General features: G+C 31.0%; 1 protein-coding gene and 1 long non-coding RNA gene across 2 annotated transcripts; one reads left to right on the forward strand and one right to left on the reverse strand.

Moving 5' to 3' along the window:
* Positions 1-1,921: 1,921 nt before the first annotated feature.
* LOC104649351 (uncharacterized) lies at positions 1,922-3,483 on the reverse strand. Its single transcript, XR_743306.4, has 2 exons — positions 3,183-3,483; positions 1,922-2,502 (listed from the first exon to the last, which is right to left on the reverse strand). It is a non-coding gene; the product is annotated as an uncharacterized lncRNA (long non-coding RNA).
* Positions 3,484-16,446: 12,963 nt separating this feature from the next.
* On the forward strand, positions 16,447-19,087 carry LOC101262750 (putative E3 ubiquitin-protein ligase RF298). Its single transcript, XM_019215615.3, has 2 exons — positions 16,447-18,378; positions 18,608-19,087. Exons 1-2 carry the CDS (start codon positions 16,447-16,449, stop codon positions 19,085-19,087), a joined length of 2,412 nt encoding a protein of 803 aa, XP_019071160.3.
* The last annotated feature ends 237 nt before the right edge of the window (positions 19,088-19,324 follow it).

Consider the following 19,324-nt stretch of genomic DNA (forward strand, 5'->3'; position numbering starts at 1 on the left):
CAATTCGCGGCCTAATATATAATATACTTTATAGAGTATTTATTCAATTCTTTTTTACACTATTTAGATGGAAATTATTAGTACTTAATATTGTTTTTTCAGTTACTAGTTTTAGGTAAGATTTTATCAAATCAGCATTGAAAATCCTTTAAGTGAGACAATTATTGTATGTATTGTTAATATAGTGCTATAAGTAATAAGTTGATAACTATCAAATAAATATAAGAGTAAGAACCATAGAATTTGACACAAGAAGTTGATGACTTGGTATACCTAATTTTAATATGCTTTTACTCTAGTAATGCTTGAAACTAAAATTTAAAAAGAAATAAAAAAGAATTTATAATTCACCTTTTTCAACACTTTTCACTATTAATTCTTATTTTTAAACAAAGTACAAAAGATGTTAAAGTGGATAAATAATTTATTTTATAAAAGATTATATAAATAATTAATTTTTGTATAAAAAATTTAACACATAATTTAATCTTAACAAAAATTTGAGGCCCCACCTTAAAGGTCAAAGCATAGAGCCGCCCCTGTGCTGTTGTCCTGTTGTTGTTTCTGGTGCAATGACTATTGGAAAGAATTGATATAGTTACTACATGATTATGCATTGGAATTATGTGATAAGATATTAAGAATAAATCGAAAACTCATCTTAATTTGCTCCTTTATAACCATAGTGATGATCCGATCAAGTGATGAAGCAACCTCCATGAAGCAGAGAAGACTAAACATGGATTCGCCTACTCAGGGACTTGTAGATGCTGACTATATAGTTCTCAATGGCTTCAATATTAGTCAATGTACACCAAATGGAGATATATCCCCACAAACGTTTGCAACATGCAAGTTTGCAACTTCATTCACATTTCACATTTTTGGATATTTTGAATTATTTTTTTTAACTTCAGTAAATTAGTTGATGGGTAATTGTAGATATCTGACTTAATCGATAGTTAGTGAGCTAAAGTGATCAATTATTTAAGAACCTATACCACTTGACCTATATATATTAAAATAATTTAATAGAGTTTGTCACTTTAAATTTTATAATTACTATTATTCTTTAAAGAAAAGAACTAACCTAAAAGAAGTGTGGTCGCTGCATCTGAAACGAAGAGGACGTCGATCTCCTGGTAAGTATTTTCTCAAGTGTGTGCTTGCATTCAATTAATTTATTTTATAATTGCATATATGCAATGTACCCAATTTGCATTCAATTAATTTATTTTATAATATCATATATGCAAATGAAACCCAATTTGGTATTAAATGAGAATAGATAAAAAAAAAGGTAAGTTTTGTAAAGTTGACTGATCTGTACTATTTTTGAAGTTTTGAAGGGGAGACAAGGTTTTAATGTACATTATTAACCAATGATGATAAGGAGAGGAGAATTGATTGATGAGTGATGTTTAGTTAGCAAGTTAGTTGATGGTTACATGATAGGTTGATTTCAGCAAATTATTCTCGTAGCCTTCTAGTCAGTTAGCTTTGGTTTTAAGTATTGCTATTTAAATCATAATATATATTTAGAACATTTTACTTTTCTAAAATCAGTTGAATCATAAATTTGGAATCACGAAAAAAATGTTATGTGAATAAATCAACTAGTTAAACAACATTATAAAAATTAATTTTGCTATTATATATTGTATACTATTTAATTTGAACCCAATTGTCTAAAAATCATACTCGTTTTAGGTATACAAGCTTAAAAAAATTCATTTTTTAATATAAATATTGTGAATGTTGAACTCAATTGTTAATTTAGTTTTTAACTCGCATCTTTTACTAACACATATACAACGTTCGAACTAATGTTACTAGGTTCATCTAAACTTAGTTACGTTGATCCAGACTATGTATATGAGGCGAAACCAAGATATGAAGATTTCGAGTGCACTAATATTATGTTAAAAAAGAGGCTCCACCTGAGATTGAACCCTTGTCGTGTGGACAGATCTTTCAGCTTGTACCAGCGGTCCAAAGCACAATTCCATGCTTTCTAAGGGGCATTGTTCATAATATTTAGTTTATGTCAGTTTATCAAGATATATGTATCTATTAGTTTTTACTAATGCTTACTCCATCTCCATAATCAGAATTAATTGTCTCAATCATGAAACCAGAATTAACCAACGCTTACTCCATCTCCATAATCCTCTTTATGGTGTTTTCTTCCAACATTTATATTTCCCGGTGAACATTTTCAGCATCTTCTCTTTTTTGACTCAACATTTTAAGTTCAGCCTAGTCCTTGCAAAGCTTCCAAGCAGTCTGCTCATTTGACAAATTAGAACACCTTTGGGGCTCTTTCTACATTGTCTTCAAACGGAAAATTAACAAAAATATAGGTTCATCTCTCTTATTCTGAAGGACATATTTCTCTAGAGACTCATCCTAATAGTCTGGCACCATAGAAGAAATAGTTGTGTTGCTTGGGACTTTATACTATACTTAAGCTCCATGGACGACGAGGATTGAACAGTGGAACTGTAGAACAAGAGAGAGAGAGAGTGTGTGTTATTAACATAACTTATTTTCAGTTTTGAGTTGACATGTATAAAATTATTATAGATAGCTAAAAAAATTTGTTGTCTGAATTTATTTTAGTAGAGACTAAAGACTTGACTCTCAAAGTCCTTCCAATGTTTACACAGACAATCCCAAACAAATTCAAATAAGTCATTAATGTACTATTAAAACAAAAGTACCACTATTTTCATTATTACAACTTATAATATGAAGTATTCCTAGCTAAATTAAAGGTATAACATTAAAGGTATTCATGAAATCAAAAGAGAAACAACTCCGAGCACAACAGAAAAATTATTACTTAGCATTTAGACAGAGTAACACTGGTATTCATCTCACATGGCATAAAAGATACAGACATCCATCAATACGCAAAAATTTCAGTGTATTTTTGTCCTTCAAAGGTTACTCGATTCCTATATTTCTTCCAAACTCTCTGTAAGTCTCATATTTTCTCACAAAAAAAAATCCTCACACATTGAAGGAGAAAGATAACATTAATAGCTTGAAATTAGGGCAAAAGATTGGGGGGAAAACTGGGAAACGGGTAAGAATTCAGGGGTAAAAACGAAAGTCCCCTTTGATTTCAAAATTCGAAAATCCTCTCTAAGGAACAGGGCAGCAGTTGGGTCTTGTACCAGGAAAATGTCCAAATCCCACAGGATCTGGACTTGGCAGCAGCATGGATGGCTCCGATTCTTCAGGCTTGTCCTCGAGTTGTTGTGTGTCATCATCCCTTAGCCATAAGGACAAACGGACCCAGCTGCAAGGACGATTCTTGCAGGCGAAAAGTTGCATATTGCTGCTGGTCGTCGAGAGTGGATCCATACGCGCTGCTCCATTAACGTTTGAGAACATTGGAACCGTTTTGCATGCGTTAGACCACTGAAATATGTCGTTGTCTCACTCGCGCAACTGTTGACGCTACTGGGTTTAAGGGGTAAGCGGTTGGGTCGGGTTAAGGGAATAAAAGAGTTGGGCTGGGATAAAAAAAAAGGGGGGGAAATTTCATATATGGCAAACATATTTTATGAAATTACATTTAGTGGGTATAGTTTAAATAATTACATTTCATGGGTATAGAAAGACAATACCAGTTCAAAGTCAAATATTTTCTCAATTTCTTTTAGGAATTTGTAAAATGTACAATAATTTTGGTATATATATTACAGTTATAGATGTGCATCTGTGATTTCAAGTTTTTTTTAAAAAAAATATTAATGATTAAATTGATTGTATAATATTCATTTGTTAATTGTATATATAGTAAGCTTGAAATCTGTTTTTACATTTGAGTGTGTAACGTTTATATATACAATATTTTATTAAGGTTCATAATTTTTTGTATATATCGACGAATTTGTATAATGTATTATAATTTTGTATGTGTATTATAGAGTGATTTTAACAAATTTCTTCTATAGAAAATTAAATAATTGTATACAAATAGATATTGCCTCATAAGACTTTGTATACATTACCCTAATATTCAACCCACTATATACTTAACTTTAGTAATTGATATACAACTAATAAAATATACAATTAAGACTTGTTTCATAATACTTTGTATATATTACCTTAATATACAACCCCCTATATACTTTGTAATTTGTCTAAACGACTTTGTATACACTACATTAATATACAAACTTGATATATACTTAACTCCAGTATTTTGTATATAACTACTAAAATATAAATTATAATATACAATTATAAATTAGGCATATTCCTATAACAAAATACAATTGATTTTTGTATATATATACAAAACAAAAAAAAGAGCCTTTAAGATACAATTCACTACTACCCCCTATTAACTTAGTATACTAGTCATTATATACATAAATTAAAGAATCTGTATAAACTAATCGAATATACAGATCCGTACAATAACTAATGGAGTATACATATAACTAAGGGAAGATACATATAACTAAACATGTGTGTATTAAACATGCAATATCCTATATACAATTATGTGAATATACAAACATTACTTAAACAAACAATTTTTGTATATCGACACATAAGTAACAAAATATTCTATCTAAAATTGTGTTTTAAGCCACTACCTCATGATCTTGATGTTCTTCGGATCCGTCAATTTTAGATTCATTCTCCTCTGAATCACTGGTTAGTTTTTTCTTCTTTGTTCTTTCTTCGACAATTTTAATACCTCTAGCTATGACATTGTTAACAACATACATATACAATTGTTGAATAATGAAAGTTGAATAATGAAAAAATAAAAACAATTGATACACACCTAGATTTTAGGGGTTGCCTGCGAAAGTTGAATTGAGAAAGTGATTTTTTTTGTTTGAAATTCAAAATTGGATAGAAGGAGTGATTATAGGAGAAAGGGGTGGAATATAAATAGGAGAGATAATATTGATTTGTATAAAATTATATATAAAATCAAAATAAAGATTTTTTACGGTTGATTTAGGAATAGGTGATGGGTCCCATTAATTATGGCAAAAAAAAAAAGAAACTATAATCATAGAAAGTAAATAAATTAAACTATATCCTTATTATATAATTACTTAAGGATGTTTGCCATCCTATGTAATTTTCCAAAAAAAAATGAAGAAAGGATTTGGGGCCATATTGGTGGGCTGCTAAGAAAATGGGTCTGGGAGTAAAATGGCCCATTTGAATTTGAATGTTGGGCTTAGGGGTGGGCATTCGGTATTTCGGTTCGATTCGGGTTTTTTTTCGATTTTTTCGGTTTTCGGTTTTTGTAAATTGCGTAACGAATATCGAACCGAAATATTTTGGTTCGGTTCGATTTTTGTTAATTCGGTTCGATTTTTATTAATTCGGTTCGTTTTTTATTTCGGTTTTTTAATGGGCCTGTTTAGTGGGCTTTTTAAAATTTTAAACTTTACAATTTTTTCAATTTTTTGTTTGATTTTTCAACTTAATGGGCTAAAAAGTAAAAATGAAAATAAATCAAAGAAGTGCATTACTAATTTACTACCAAATTTCAATATATCAATGATTCAAATCTCCAATACGTCATTAGGCATTAACACCGCAAATTTTAAATTCACAATATCACTAAAACACACAATTTGAAATTCACAATGACACTAAAACAAAAGTTGCATTGTAGATTTGTAGTTAATGTCTTCACAAATACAACATAATAACAATCTAACAAGTACAATAAAGTCTTTCATGAACTCATAATAAACAATAATAAGCAACAAACAATGTATTTTGAACTTTTTGTCTTCTTCCATGAGATTACTTTCAACAATAACAAACAACAATAATGAGTTTCTTGACTTTCTTCCATGAGATCGCTTTCAACTTTCAAGTGTCACGTGCCAACAAAATTATTTCTTCATTGTCTTGACCCTTGGACCTTTTAAGATAAAATCAAATATTAGAAACTTAGAATACTACTTTTAAGATTAAAAAATGATATGATTAAATAAATGATGTATTAAACTCACCGCTTGCAAGTCAATCATAGATCAACAATGGAAGAGTTTCTTCCACTATATGTCATCTCTATAATTAATAAAAAGAAACATGTCATACAAGATACAACACAATAAGTATTTTATTTTTTCCATAAATAAATAAAAAATAAAAAGACTTACCAAGTTCAATTTTTTCAAGAAACTCCAAACTTTCTTCAACACAAATAGGCTTGGTTTCTTGTCTAAGCCAATCTTGGACACAAATAAGACATTGCACACATTTGGGAGTCAATGAACTTCTAAAGGGATCTAGAATTCGACCACCGGTGCTAAATGCACATTCCGATGCCACACTCGACATAGGAATAGCCAATACATCTCGAGCCAACTGTGAAAGTACTGGAAATCTAGGAGAATTAACTTTCCACCAACTCAAAATATCAAAATCTTCAGATTCAGGTTCTTGGTCTTCAAGAAGATATTTATCCAACTCAGATTTAACACCTAAACTTCCGGAATCATTCTTTTGTTTCTTCATGTGCAACTTAGTTCTCAAAGAATTTTTGGACATATTTTGAGAAATACCACTACCAGAAGAATCAGATGAGTCAGATGAAGATGGTTGACTTTTGGAACCTTTTCCATACTTACTTACATATATCGCAAACAAATCCCTCAAGTAAGCCTCTACTTTCGTATTCACTACATTTCCCGTTTCTTCCCCAAGTAATTCTTCAAGAGCAAAACTAACATAGACAAATTTATTGCGAGGATCCAAAACAGAAGCAATAAAAATCATTTTGTTCATTTTTTCAGGAGTCCGCCAATATCTCTTGAATTTTTCTTTCATTCCCGAAGCCATTTTACTCAAATCAAGGTCATCACTTGCTATACATAATTTCAAATAAGCATCAAGTTCACATATATATTCAAAATGAACATTACAAGTAACATACCGTGAACCTGAAACTTTCAAAGTGAGTTCATAAAATTTTTCAAGAAACTTTGTGACATTCCTCACATTAACCCAATCTTCACATTGAATTGACCCTGCGATACTTCCATCTTCACAAACATCAGTAGCAAGAAAAGAATTAAAATTACCATCATAAAGATCAAACCTCTCAAAAGCCTTCTCAAACTTTTCTACTGTGTCTAACATCAAATAGGTGGAATTCCACCTAGTAGGCACATCTAAAGACAACATCTTATCACATTCTATCTTTTGCGTTTCAACACATTTCAAGAAATTTCTTGCCCTTGAAGAAGATGATCTAACATATTTCACCATTTGTCTCACCTTTTTGATAGAAGGACCAATTTCTTTCAAACCATCTTGCACAATTAGATTAAGTATGTGAGCCATACATCTCACATGGAGATGCTTACCTTCCATCAAATTAGTTCCCTACATATCTAATTTTTTGGACAACTCTAAAACTGCCACATCATTTGAAGAGGCATTATCAACCGTAACAGTAAAAACGTTATCCAACTTCCAATCAAGTAAACAATTACTAATAGACTCAGCCAAATGCTCACCTTTATGACTAGTGATAGGACAAAAATTCAATATTCTTTTATGAAGCACCCAATCCTTATCAATAAAGTGAGCAGTCAAACACATATAATTGATTCTTTGCACTGAAGTCCATGTGTCTGTTGTGAGACAAATTCTTGATTGTATTTCTCTTAAAGATTGTTTCAAATTTATTCTCAATTCACCATAAAGTTCATAACAATCCCTTGTTATAGTCCTACGATAAGGAATATGAAACAAAGGCTGGACTTTACTCATAAACTTCTTAAAGCCTTCTTTTTCAACAAAACTAAAAGGTAGTTCATCCAAAATAATCATCTCAACTAAAGCTCTCCTACATACCTCTTGCTCAAATTTCTAAGTCTCTAAATTGTTATTTTGAATATTTAATAATTTTTGAATACCGGGTGCAACAGTCGGAGGTTTATACACTTTACACCGATAATTCAAATGTTGTTTTAGTCCACTTGTTCCATTTCTTGTTGTATTGGCAACATAATATTGTTTACAATGTAAGCACTTTGCTTTAACTAATATACCATTTTCAAAAACCTTTTCAAAGTGTTGCCAAACAAGAGATCTAGGATCCATTTCTTTCCTTTTTTTTGTTATTTCTGTACCAATCGACAAATCATTGCTATTACTAGGTGTATTATCCGTAGAATCAGCCATACTTATTCGACTTTGATTAGCTACACCCAAATTTAATTATGTTTGTTCAGCCATCTATATATATATAAAAAATCACAATAAATTCCCAATAACTAGTAACAAAAACAAAATCAGAAAAAAATGAAAAAAGTCAAAAAATAAATAAATTAGAACAACTGAAATTCAGAAAACAAATTACATACCTGCACCTGGCTGCTGCCTGCTGCTGTCGCGGGCGGCTGGCTGCTGCTGTCGCGGGCAGCTGGCTGCTGCTGTCGCGGGCGGCTGACTGCTGCTGCTGCTGTGCTGGGCGGCTGCTGCTGCTGCTGCCTGCTGTGCTGGGCGGCGGCTGCTGCTGCTTTGCTGGGCGGCTGGCTGCTGCTGGTGGACGGTGGATGCCGGCTGGAGTAGAAGAGGAAGAGGAGAAAAGAATAGGAAGAAGAGTTGTTGAACAACTTGAAGTCTTGAACTGCTGAAGAGGAGAGGAGAAAAGAAGAGGAAGAAGAGTTGTTGAAGTGCTGAAGAGGAGAGGATGAGGGAGTGAGGAAGAGTCAAAAATCAAAATGATAGGGTATTAGGGACTTAGGGTTTCTTATTTTTTAAAAATTTTTTATTTAATATTAATAATTATTAAATATAATATAATTTATAGATTATAATATAATATTTCAGTTTAAACCGAAATACCAAATTTCAAAGTAATATGTACCAAAAATCGAACCGAAATACCGAAAATCCAAAAAATTAAACCGAATATCGAACCGAAAACCGAAATATTGAAAAATTTCGGTTCGGTGTTTTGGTTTTCCGGTGTTTATGCCCACCCCTAGTTGGGTTGCTGCCAAGTGGACCGGACTTTGGTTTCAAGATGGGTTTAAATGGAAGGGTTGGTTGAAAATTTTAATTAAACAAAACAAAATCGGTTAAAACATGTAAGAGATGAATCAACATCAATTAATTAATGAGCCACTTAAAAGTCTACGAAATTTACAATAATGAACTTAATTTTAAATTGGTTAGCTTAAAGATATAAATTATTATATAATTAAACTAACCAGTCACTATTCAATTAAGACAATATATTTTTTTGAGGCGATTTTCGGATAATCATAAAACATATACAAAATTAAGTGAATCAATGCATTTTATCTAAGAAAATGCAAAAACGATAAAATTAATTTAAAATGACTCGCCAACACTTTCAACTTCATAAGATCTAACTATTTCAAATTGTTGAGAATTAAAAAGCTCGTCAATTAATTCCTATCGGGGAGAGTCAAAATTAGGTGTCAACAGTATGAATCTTATGGTAAATCATGTCTGTCATTTTAGGGCAAAGTTAAACCCACTTTTTCTTCAAATCTAAACACATTTCTCTCTTCAAACCTCTTGTGAATCTAAGGAAATGGAAGGCTGAAAGCTTTCTTGCGAAATTTGGAAAAAAAAAACTGGATGTTTTCTTCTTCAACTACTGGAGGTTCTCTTCTTCAACTGAGGTTATAGCATAAGAAACTTCAAGTTTGAGATTTTGAGGTTTTCTTCTTGAATCTCTTCTTTTGTCTTCGATCTGAGTTATTGTCGGTATTTGATATATTTTTCAGTTTGTGGGGTTTTCCCATTAAATTATAGCTACTGGGTTAAAAATTTTGTTGATAGTTATGGTGAAATTGATTACTCTAGACCATATTTCTTTTAACAGTGATGTTCGATTTTTTGTTCCATGAGTTTTTCAATCAGGTTTGAATTGCCTGCCTTGCATTAACGGTGTCTTCCTTTATAGTAGGATGTCAGTTATTTGTCTTTCATTATTTTTGAAGAATTACACTAAAGCAACAGGAAACAAGAGATACAATAGCATGAAAATGAAAAAAAAAACTAAATTTGCTACTGGTTGGTGTTAGAACTTTTGACATAAAAAACTGAAACTTGATATAATTCTAGATCAAATAACCATAACCAATTGAACTCATAATAATACTTTATTAACTCAGCTCAAACAAATAGAAGCATGATATCATTTGATCCAAAAAATAGCTTTAAGGGACATTATGTTAAAATGTGAAATAAATCACAGACCCATGAGTTCCTTAATTTTTATGTTTGTTGTAGCATTAGTTAAAAGAATAAACTTAAAGTTGTTCAAGGAAATATACTTGAGGAAAATTGTTAAAGTAATTGTTTTCAATAATCTGTGAGAAATATTTTCAAAGAAAAAGTTCCACAAAAAATTTTACTTAAAAAATCAACTCATTAAAAAAATAGCAGATCAATGGTCGTAGGCATAGGGAAAATTTAAGTTGGAAAATAGAGAAAAATGTGTGTAATGTATTTATGAACAAGATAATATATTGTTATGATTATGACATAATAAATTATTAATCATATATATCATGTTTAAAATCTTAATTTAATTAATTAAATATTAGCCGTTAATGAGAAATTATATTGAAGTGGGCTCTTTACACTATTCAATAAGATAATGACACATAATTAATATTTTTTTAAAAAAAGAATAAAGATAGAAATTGTTTCAAGGGTATAAGTGAGTCAAAAAGGTGAATGAAAGAGTATTTTTAGACCAAAAGAAGTTTAGGAGTTTTTGGCCCTTTTTTCGTATTTTGAAATATAGGAAGTACTAATATATCATTTAGTTTTATTATTTAACACATTACTGTAAAATTATGTGAAAATCAAAATAAATCAATATGAGTGATGATATATATGTACCGTCAATTTAAAAAACTAATTTGCTACAACAACATTGAAAAAATATGTTTATTTTGTCAATGTCATCTTACTATAATAACTTTGATTTGAAATATCCATGAAAGAGTCATTAGATTCCATGAATTGGATATACATTTTATTTCTCTGGCTTAAATTCAACTTACATACAGAATATTTAAGGATTTTCATAATAACTATTTAATAAACATGATACGCTAAAACTTACTTTTCAAATAAGAAGTAAAACAGTCGTATCAAGTAAAGAACTCAACTAATGAGGTTAGGATCGTTCCCACGAGGAAAATAGTTCAGACTTAACTTCAATCTATTATTACTACTATTTAGTCAATTATTTCCTTGTAAATCAAAGACAATAAAAGGGGGATTTTTATTTCTAAATGAATGAAAATAATTAGCTAAATCAAAGTAGACAACTAATAGATTCAAATGTTGGAGTTTAATCAATTAATTAAAGTAACTAGGGTTTACGTGTTCCCCACAGGTTCCTAACTTGATAATTCTAACTATAACAATTCTTTCCTAGTTTTTTGCATGCAAAGTGATTAAGTTATGTATTTCTAAATCCTTGGTCCGACATCTAGAAAATGTCACTTCGCACCTTGGTCTTGCTACGTGTGCTGCTATACTAACCCTTACCTTTACCTCATATTAAGCATTGTATTCGATATTTGACTAAGTTATTACCTCGTACCAATCAATACTAGCCTGTAGATAGTATACACTAAATCTATGTTGATAATTCTTTTCCTATTATCTACCTCCTTGGTCTGGCAAGTAGCATTAAGGCGAGTTTTAACGATGGCCATCCGTTAAAAAGAATTCTAAGCGAAAGAATAATCAATACATGCAAGACAATATTCTAGAATTGTTATTTTAGTTAGGTTTTACATCATTATTCGCCTATGGTTCCCACAACCCTAGTTATGTAGTTTAGTTACTCATAGTCATAATCACAATATTCATATATATGATATAAGAATTCATGCACTTACTTCAATGAGAAAGAATAAAATCCAGAAATTTACTTAATTAATCGACAAAATCACCAACAATCAACTCCAGAGAAAAGTATAACAATCCAAAGTGTAATAATCAAAATAATCTCCTCACAAAGAATATAACATAAAAGTGTCTAATAACCAAGAGTCTACCCCCAAAAACGAGGTTTTTCAAACTATTTATAAAAAACAAAAACTTAATCAAAGAATGACTCTAGGATAATAAAAATCTCACCTCTATTAATTTTTTTCCATAATCTATTCAAATCAAAAAAAAATATATACCTCTACTCAAGACCCCAATTTTTTTAAAAAAATCTAACAATTTTTGTATTTGCTCTAATATTATTTTTTAAAATTTTGTTTTAAATAATAAATTTTATAAAAATATTAATAGTTCCACAATATTTATCTTCCTTTTTAAAATAAATAAAAAAATTGTTAAATTAATTTTTTCGCTAATTTGTCAGAAATATTTTCAATGAAAAAGTTACACAAAAAATTTTACTTAAAAGATCAACTCATTAAAAAAATAGTTGATCAATGGTCGTAGCTAGGGGTGTGCACTATTTGGATTACATCGAAAAACCAAACCAAATTCTAATTTAGATTGGTTTTGGATTTATAATTTACTTTTTTTTTTGGTTTTTTGGGTTTGGATTCGGATTTAGAAAAATGAAAACCGAAAAAAATGAAAATGTATGTGTGAGCGCGCACAATGAAAAAGTTTCACAAATAATTTTACTTAAAAGATCAACTCATTTAAAAAATAGCAGATCAACGGTCGTAGCTATGGGTGTGCACTATTTGGATTAAACCAAAAAATCAAACCAAATTCTAATTTATTTTGGTTTTGGATTTATAATTTACTTTTTTTGGTTTTTTAGTTTGGTTTCGTATTTAGAAAAATAAAACCCGAAAAACAAAAAAATGAATTGTGTGTGTGTGCGTGTGGCGCGGAGCCCCAAGGCCCTACGGACACAGATTGTCCTGTAGGGCTATGTGAGGTGTGGCGCCCCAACCCCTGTACCCAGGTTTTCGTGAATTTTCTCCTTCATTTTTAATCTCTAAACAAGGAGTGTCAAAACCGAATCATTAAGTCAAATCAAACCGACGAACCAAACCAAACCGAAAAAATGACTTGTGGTTTGGTTTGATTGGTTTGGCGATTGAAAAAAAAACCCGTCCACTCTTGGTTTTGTTTTGGTATTAGAAAAAAAATCAAACCGAGACACACACACACACACACATATATATACATAATTTATTTCATTTATAGATAAAAAAATTATTTACATATAATCTACTTTGGTGATAGATGGATGGATGGATAGATGGATGGATGGATAGATAAGATATGTAGAATAGATAGAATAGATAGATAGATAGATAGATAGATAGACAGATAGACAGATAGACAGATAGAGATAGAGATAGAGATAGAGATTGAGAGAGAGAGAGAGAGAGAATTAGAGAGACAGAGAGACAGACAGAGAGATAGATAGATAGATAGATAGATAGATAGATATATATATATATATATAGAGAGAGAGAGAGAGAATTATATACATATAATCAACTTTGTTGGTATATTTTTAGTTAGTTTATAGTTTTCAATTTTATATATCTTATTTCAAATTTGGGCTTGTAAAATTTTGTAAATATTATATATATATATATATATATATATATATATATATATATATATATATATATATATAATCTACTTTGTTAATATATTTTTAAGTTAGTTTATAGTTTTCAATGTTTATCTATTTTATTTCAAATTTGGACAAGTAAAAATTGTAAATATTTTATTTTGTGTTAAGATCCGAAGTTATAATTATATTTTTATAGTTATTGAACTTCGAAGTTAACAATTTACTTTGTAAATATTTTTTATATTCAGTTTGCATCTAGCCTTTAATCATTTGAGTTTAGCATAATGAACGTTGATATTTCAAAAAAAAATATTTTGCACTCATGTGAATTTGACAGTCTTTTCAAAAAAAATTATTCACTTAACTTTTTTTAAGTTTAGTTTATCACACAGGTAAGTGAAAAATGTTTATCGCTTTACAAGTATGGTATAGTTGTAAAAAATCAAAAAAAAAACAAAAATCAAAAAAACTCGAAAGAATCGACTAAAACTGAAACCGAAAAAACCAACTTTATATGGCTTGATTTGGTTTTTAGATTTGATAAACCGACATAATTGGTTTAGATTTTTTAAAATAAAAAATTAAACTAAACCGACCTATGTACACCCCTACTCTAAACCCTCTAAACTTTCATGGTTCTTTCCTCAAACATTTAGGATCATTAGTACCCTCAATACCCAGTATATTTTACTCAAAAAAAAACAACCTAGAAACACGAATCAAATCAACACTAGTTATTCAACAACTCAACCAACAACAATTCGACAATGTTTTTCAAGAACTTCACATATTAACATGTATACAACTCACCAATCACTTAAATGAAACATGTTTGGTGTGTGGGTGAACAGACCCAACACTACATGATCTAACATACATTTATAGGGATCACCCTCGACGATTCCACTCGAAAAACTAGACGTTCTTTGCAAATTCTTGACTTCGCTCTACCTTCCTCTTCTTTTCTCTCTTCTCCAAGCCCTAAGCGTAATTCTTATTTTTTGTCAAGCTAAACTAAATTTAGTTTTTGCCCCAATAAACCCCTAAAAATAATTAATTTGATTAGGTAAGGAAAAGACAATTTCGCCCCTCCAAAATCCGGATTGGACTTTCCTTAACCCAACATCTCACCTTCTGAAAGACATAACTCACTCATACGATATCGAAATCACGCAAACTAGGTGATGTTTGGAATTTTTAATATAATGGTTTTCCAACCATATATGGAACTTACTAATAATTCATCCTAAATTCGGAGTTATGGTCGTTTGAAGTTGACCTAAGACTTACTTTTTAACTTACTTAAAGTTTCCAAAATTTCTTATTCTTTCCAAAATAAGTACTTTTAGATGTTAAACTCTTTTATAGTCGTGTCTAGTTGTGAGATGTTACAATAATAAAAAAACTACAATATATTTTTATTTAAAAAGAAACTTGGGATCTTTAAGAGGTATATTGTTTTGGTTTGGACAAATAATGAGAAGTAATATTGATGTGAGCTCTTTATACTATCCAATAAGAGAATGATACGTAATAAATATTTTTTTAAATTAAAGAATAAAGATAAAATTGTTAGTTTCAGGGTATAAGTGAGTCAAAAAGGTGAATAAAAGGGTATTTTTAGACCAAAAGATGGATGAAGGATACTTTTAAACCTTTTGTTATAGTTTAGGAGTAGTTTTTACCCTTTTTCCGTATTTTGAAATATAGGAATTACTAATTATATCATTTAGTTTAAATATTTGACATATTTTTGTAAAATTATGTCAAAATCGAAATAAATCAATATGAGTAATGAGATATTTGTATCATCAATTTTAAAAAACTAATGTGCTACAACAACATTGAAAAAATAAGTTCATTTTGTCAATGTCATCTTACTATAACTACTTTAATTTGAAATATTCAAGTAAGAGTCATTAGATTCTATGAATTGGATATACATTATATTTCTTTAACTTAAATCCAACATACATGCCCAATATTTAAGAATTTTCACAATAACTATTTAATAAACCCCTTGAAAATTGAAAAGAGTTTTAAATTCCATTAATTATAAATGAGTTAGAGATTAAATATGATGTACCTAACCGTAATTACCATCAAGTCAGTGTCTCTATATAAGGAATCCAAATATCACTGTTAGCACCACAAACAAAAGACTACTCATAGCTTGTGCTCAATGGAGTTTACCCTCTCTTGATTTTGCCCGTTCAAACCCTTGGTGAGTGACCATTTTGATTTTGGACTGAAGTTTTGTTAAATCTAGTTGCATTCTTGATATATATATATATGTGTGTGTGTGTAAACAATCCATTTTCTTTCACTTTTGGTATGAGCCCTTTTCAGGTTTCTTGATTTTATTTATGCGATGTGTTTATTTGGGTTTCAAAAAGATTGTTTTCTTTATGGGTTTCTTGATAGAATTTGAGGTTTGAGGTTTTCTGTGTTCATCTTTGATTACTACATTGTTTTCTTTTTTTTGGAAATTTTGATGCTTGTCCCCCCTTCCCCACCCCCCACCCCCACCCCCATTCATTTTGAGTGATCTTTTTGCAGAATCAATTTTTTTTATTTATTGATGTAAGCCTGTCTTTGGGAGTTACACATACACGATTTCTCCTTAATCGTGTTCACTGGAGTCAATTTTATTTTCTGTTAATTAGCCTATGAAATAAACATTGCAGTGTGGGTTTTTCCTTTTATTTGGGAACCCTAATTCTCTGTTGTGGTTATGTGTTATCTTAACTTATAATCCCAACACGCCTATATCATCACTTGAATGAATTTTTGTTGCAGGACCAAAAATTTTGGCTTGACAATTGATTGATCAAAGTACAACACTCATAGAAAACACAATAAACATGATTGATGATAACATCAATGATGATGTCAATGAAAAGTCGTTGGTGGTTTTAGACAAGGAAAAAGGAAGCATGAATAAGAGAAAGTCTGCATCTGAGCTTCCTCTAGAAACTCTTACTAATTCACCAGTGTCATGTCTAACGCAATTTCATAAATATAAACTATTAGATGAAGCACCGGAAAGAGACACTATTGTTGAGATTAACCCATTGAAGGGCGGGTGTCCTCAGTCTGATGCAAAACAAAAAGGGGAAATGCCACCAGATACAGATTGGGAGAATATGATAACTACTTTACTTCTGGAGCTTTTAACCCATAATTTGTCCACAATTTTCCAGATTGCAGTCAAGAGGATTGTCAAATATGGATATAGTGAAGAAATTGCTGAATGGGTTATCATGCGGAGTGGTTTTTATCATGGAAGAAAAGACACAGTCTCAAATGTTGTTGATGGGGCCTTGGCTGTATTGAGTAGGGAAAATGTTTTCGATATTAGTAAATCTATTGTATTTGAAGATTTACCGAGTTTGGTTAATTACACATTGCTAAAGATGGTATGTGTGCTAAGGCAGATTAAGACATATTTTCCAGTTGTGGAAGCATTGTGGTGGCTGTTAATATTCGACTTGAATCCGATGCATGCACTTACAATGAAAGGTAATCATCTGGTTGAGTTACGCAGTCAAGAAAGTCTAGGTGATAGCTCTTTTAGTTTGAATCTTCCCCGATCAAAGACAGAGGCTTCCAATAATACTCAATCAAACTCGGATAAACAGCAGTTGTCCCCAAATTCTCAAACCTGGCAATCCAAATTTCCTATTGCTAGTGAAACCCTTCAAGAACATGAATCTAAAAATTCAAATGTTTGTCAAGCAGAGAAAGGAAAAGGAAGTTTCTTACCTTGTTCAGAGGCTAAATCTAAAGGACCAGTTTTAGAAGACAAATCAGGAACTGGTAAAAACTCCTTAAATTCCAAGAAGGATTTGTGTAGGAGAAATACATTTCAGTTTGAGAAGAACTTTAGAAGTCGTACGAGCAAGAATATTAAGGTAAACATGAATGCCTGTGAAAGTTTAGTTTTGGACAAGAATGTGAACTTATCATTTACTAGAGCAACAAAAAAGAATTCACGCTCCAAAGCATCAACTTGCTTTAAAAACAATCACCCTTTAGAAAAAGCAAGTTATGATAGTCCATGCCATTCTTCATCCATTACACCTACAAGTGACACCTCCAAACTACAACCTATGCAAGCTAATGTAAATGATAAGGATCTGGATTCATTAGTCGTGGAGCCCACGTCTAGCAAAAAGGTCCTAGACAACACAACTATTTCTTCTACGCTTCTAGATTATTATGTTGGTATCCCTTATGATGAGTCTCTGGGGAAATATGTCCCTCAAAATGAGAGAGATGAAATTATATTGTTGCGAACTTCCCATTTGAAATCACTACAGAAAGAGCTCCAATGGTGGTCTGATTGGGCAAATGAGAAGGTAATGCAGGCTACCTGGAGGCTTGCTCAGGACCAGGCTGAGCTTAAAATGTTGAGGCAAGAAAAAGAAGATGCTGAAAAAGTTCACCAAGAAAAGCAAATGTTGGAGAAAGGCACCATGGCAAGGATTATGGAGATGGAGCAAGCACAGGTGAATACTAAGTCCATGAGTGAGACACTTAATTCTCTTCTTAAAACTTTGGAGATGGATAATGTTGGACTAAAAAAGGATATAGAGGCTTTAATGCTCTCCACTAGTGAGAATGCGGTGAACCAGAACAATGCGTTAGCAAAGGAGCAGGAGGCAATAAAGAAGTGCCAAGTCGCAGACATGGAGAAACACTCATTTGAGAAGGATTTATCTACTTTCAAGCAGGAAAAAGCTTCTTTACTGCAACAGCAAGAGAAAACCAACAAGGTTGTGGACCAGTTTAAGGTATTTTTTTCTAGTAATTAAATTTTTTTGTTTGGTTGATTAATATATTCTTTTACAAATATAGTTAGTGTTTTAGAGTCTTCTGGTTGTTAATGACTAGTTGTTCTTTTACTTATCGTTCCAGTAATAGTGGTTCAAGCATTCACTTCTATAGTCGTATTGATAGTGCACTTGTTATTTGATATTTCTTCTATTATAGAAATGAATTTTTATATATTTTGATTCTCAGGTCCTATTGAAGCAGGAGGAACGGATGAAACAAAGGCTTCTAAGACAAGCTGACTCCCTAAAAGCTGAAAAAGAACAACTCTGTGTTCACGGAAAAGTGCAGCGAGATAATTTTAGAGAAAGGGTAAAGATAAACATGCAAAAGTATAAACAAGATATCCAAAAGTGTGAGAGTGAAATCTCTCAGTTGAGATTCCAATCTGAAAGATCAAAAATAGAGGCACTTAAACGAGGGATTCCACAAATGACAAATGGTTTAGCAGCTTTTGCAGAAAGTTCTGGCTCTAATGTTCTAAATGTAGAGAGGGAATGTGTTATGTGTATGAATGAGCAGATAACAATTGTTTTTCTCCCTTGTGCACATCAAGTCCTTTGTGAAGATTGTAATGTGTTTCACCAAAAGAAAGGAATGGACAAATGCCCTTCCTGTAGGACATCAATTAAGGAGAGAATTAGTGTCCGCTTTCCAGATTCAGAATAGTTAGCAACTTCAAAATAGTAGCAGGAAAATTAAACTTGTCTTTGTATGTTTTTTTTTCAAATTTAATCTATGTCCTTTTCGTCAGGCCTTTCTTTCCTACCTTCTCTATAATAGTTGATAGAAAAATGCAAAAAAGTATAGAGATATGTAGAAAGTACATGTGAAAAGAGTTAGAAAGAGGGAGATGTGCTAAATGGTCATTGTAAATCCTCAAGTTTGATGGTTTGATACATAATA

This window comes from Solanum lycopersicum, chromosome 9 (assembly GCF_036512215.1).
Source record: "Solanum lycopersicum chromosome 9, SLM_r2.1".
NCBI lineage: Eukaryota > Viridiplantae > Streptophyta > Magnoliopsida > Solanales > Solanaceae > Solanum > Solanum lycopersicum.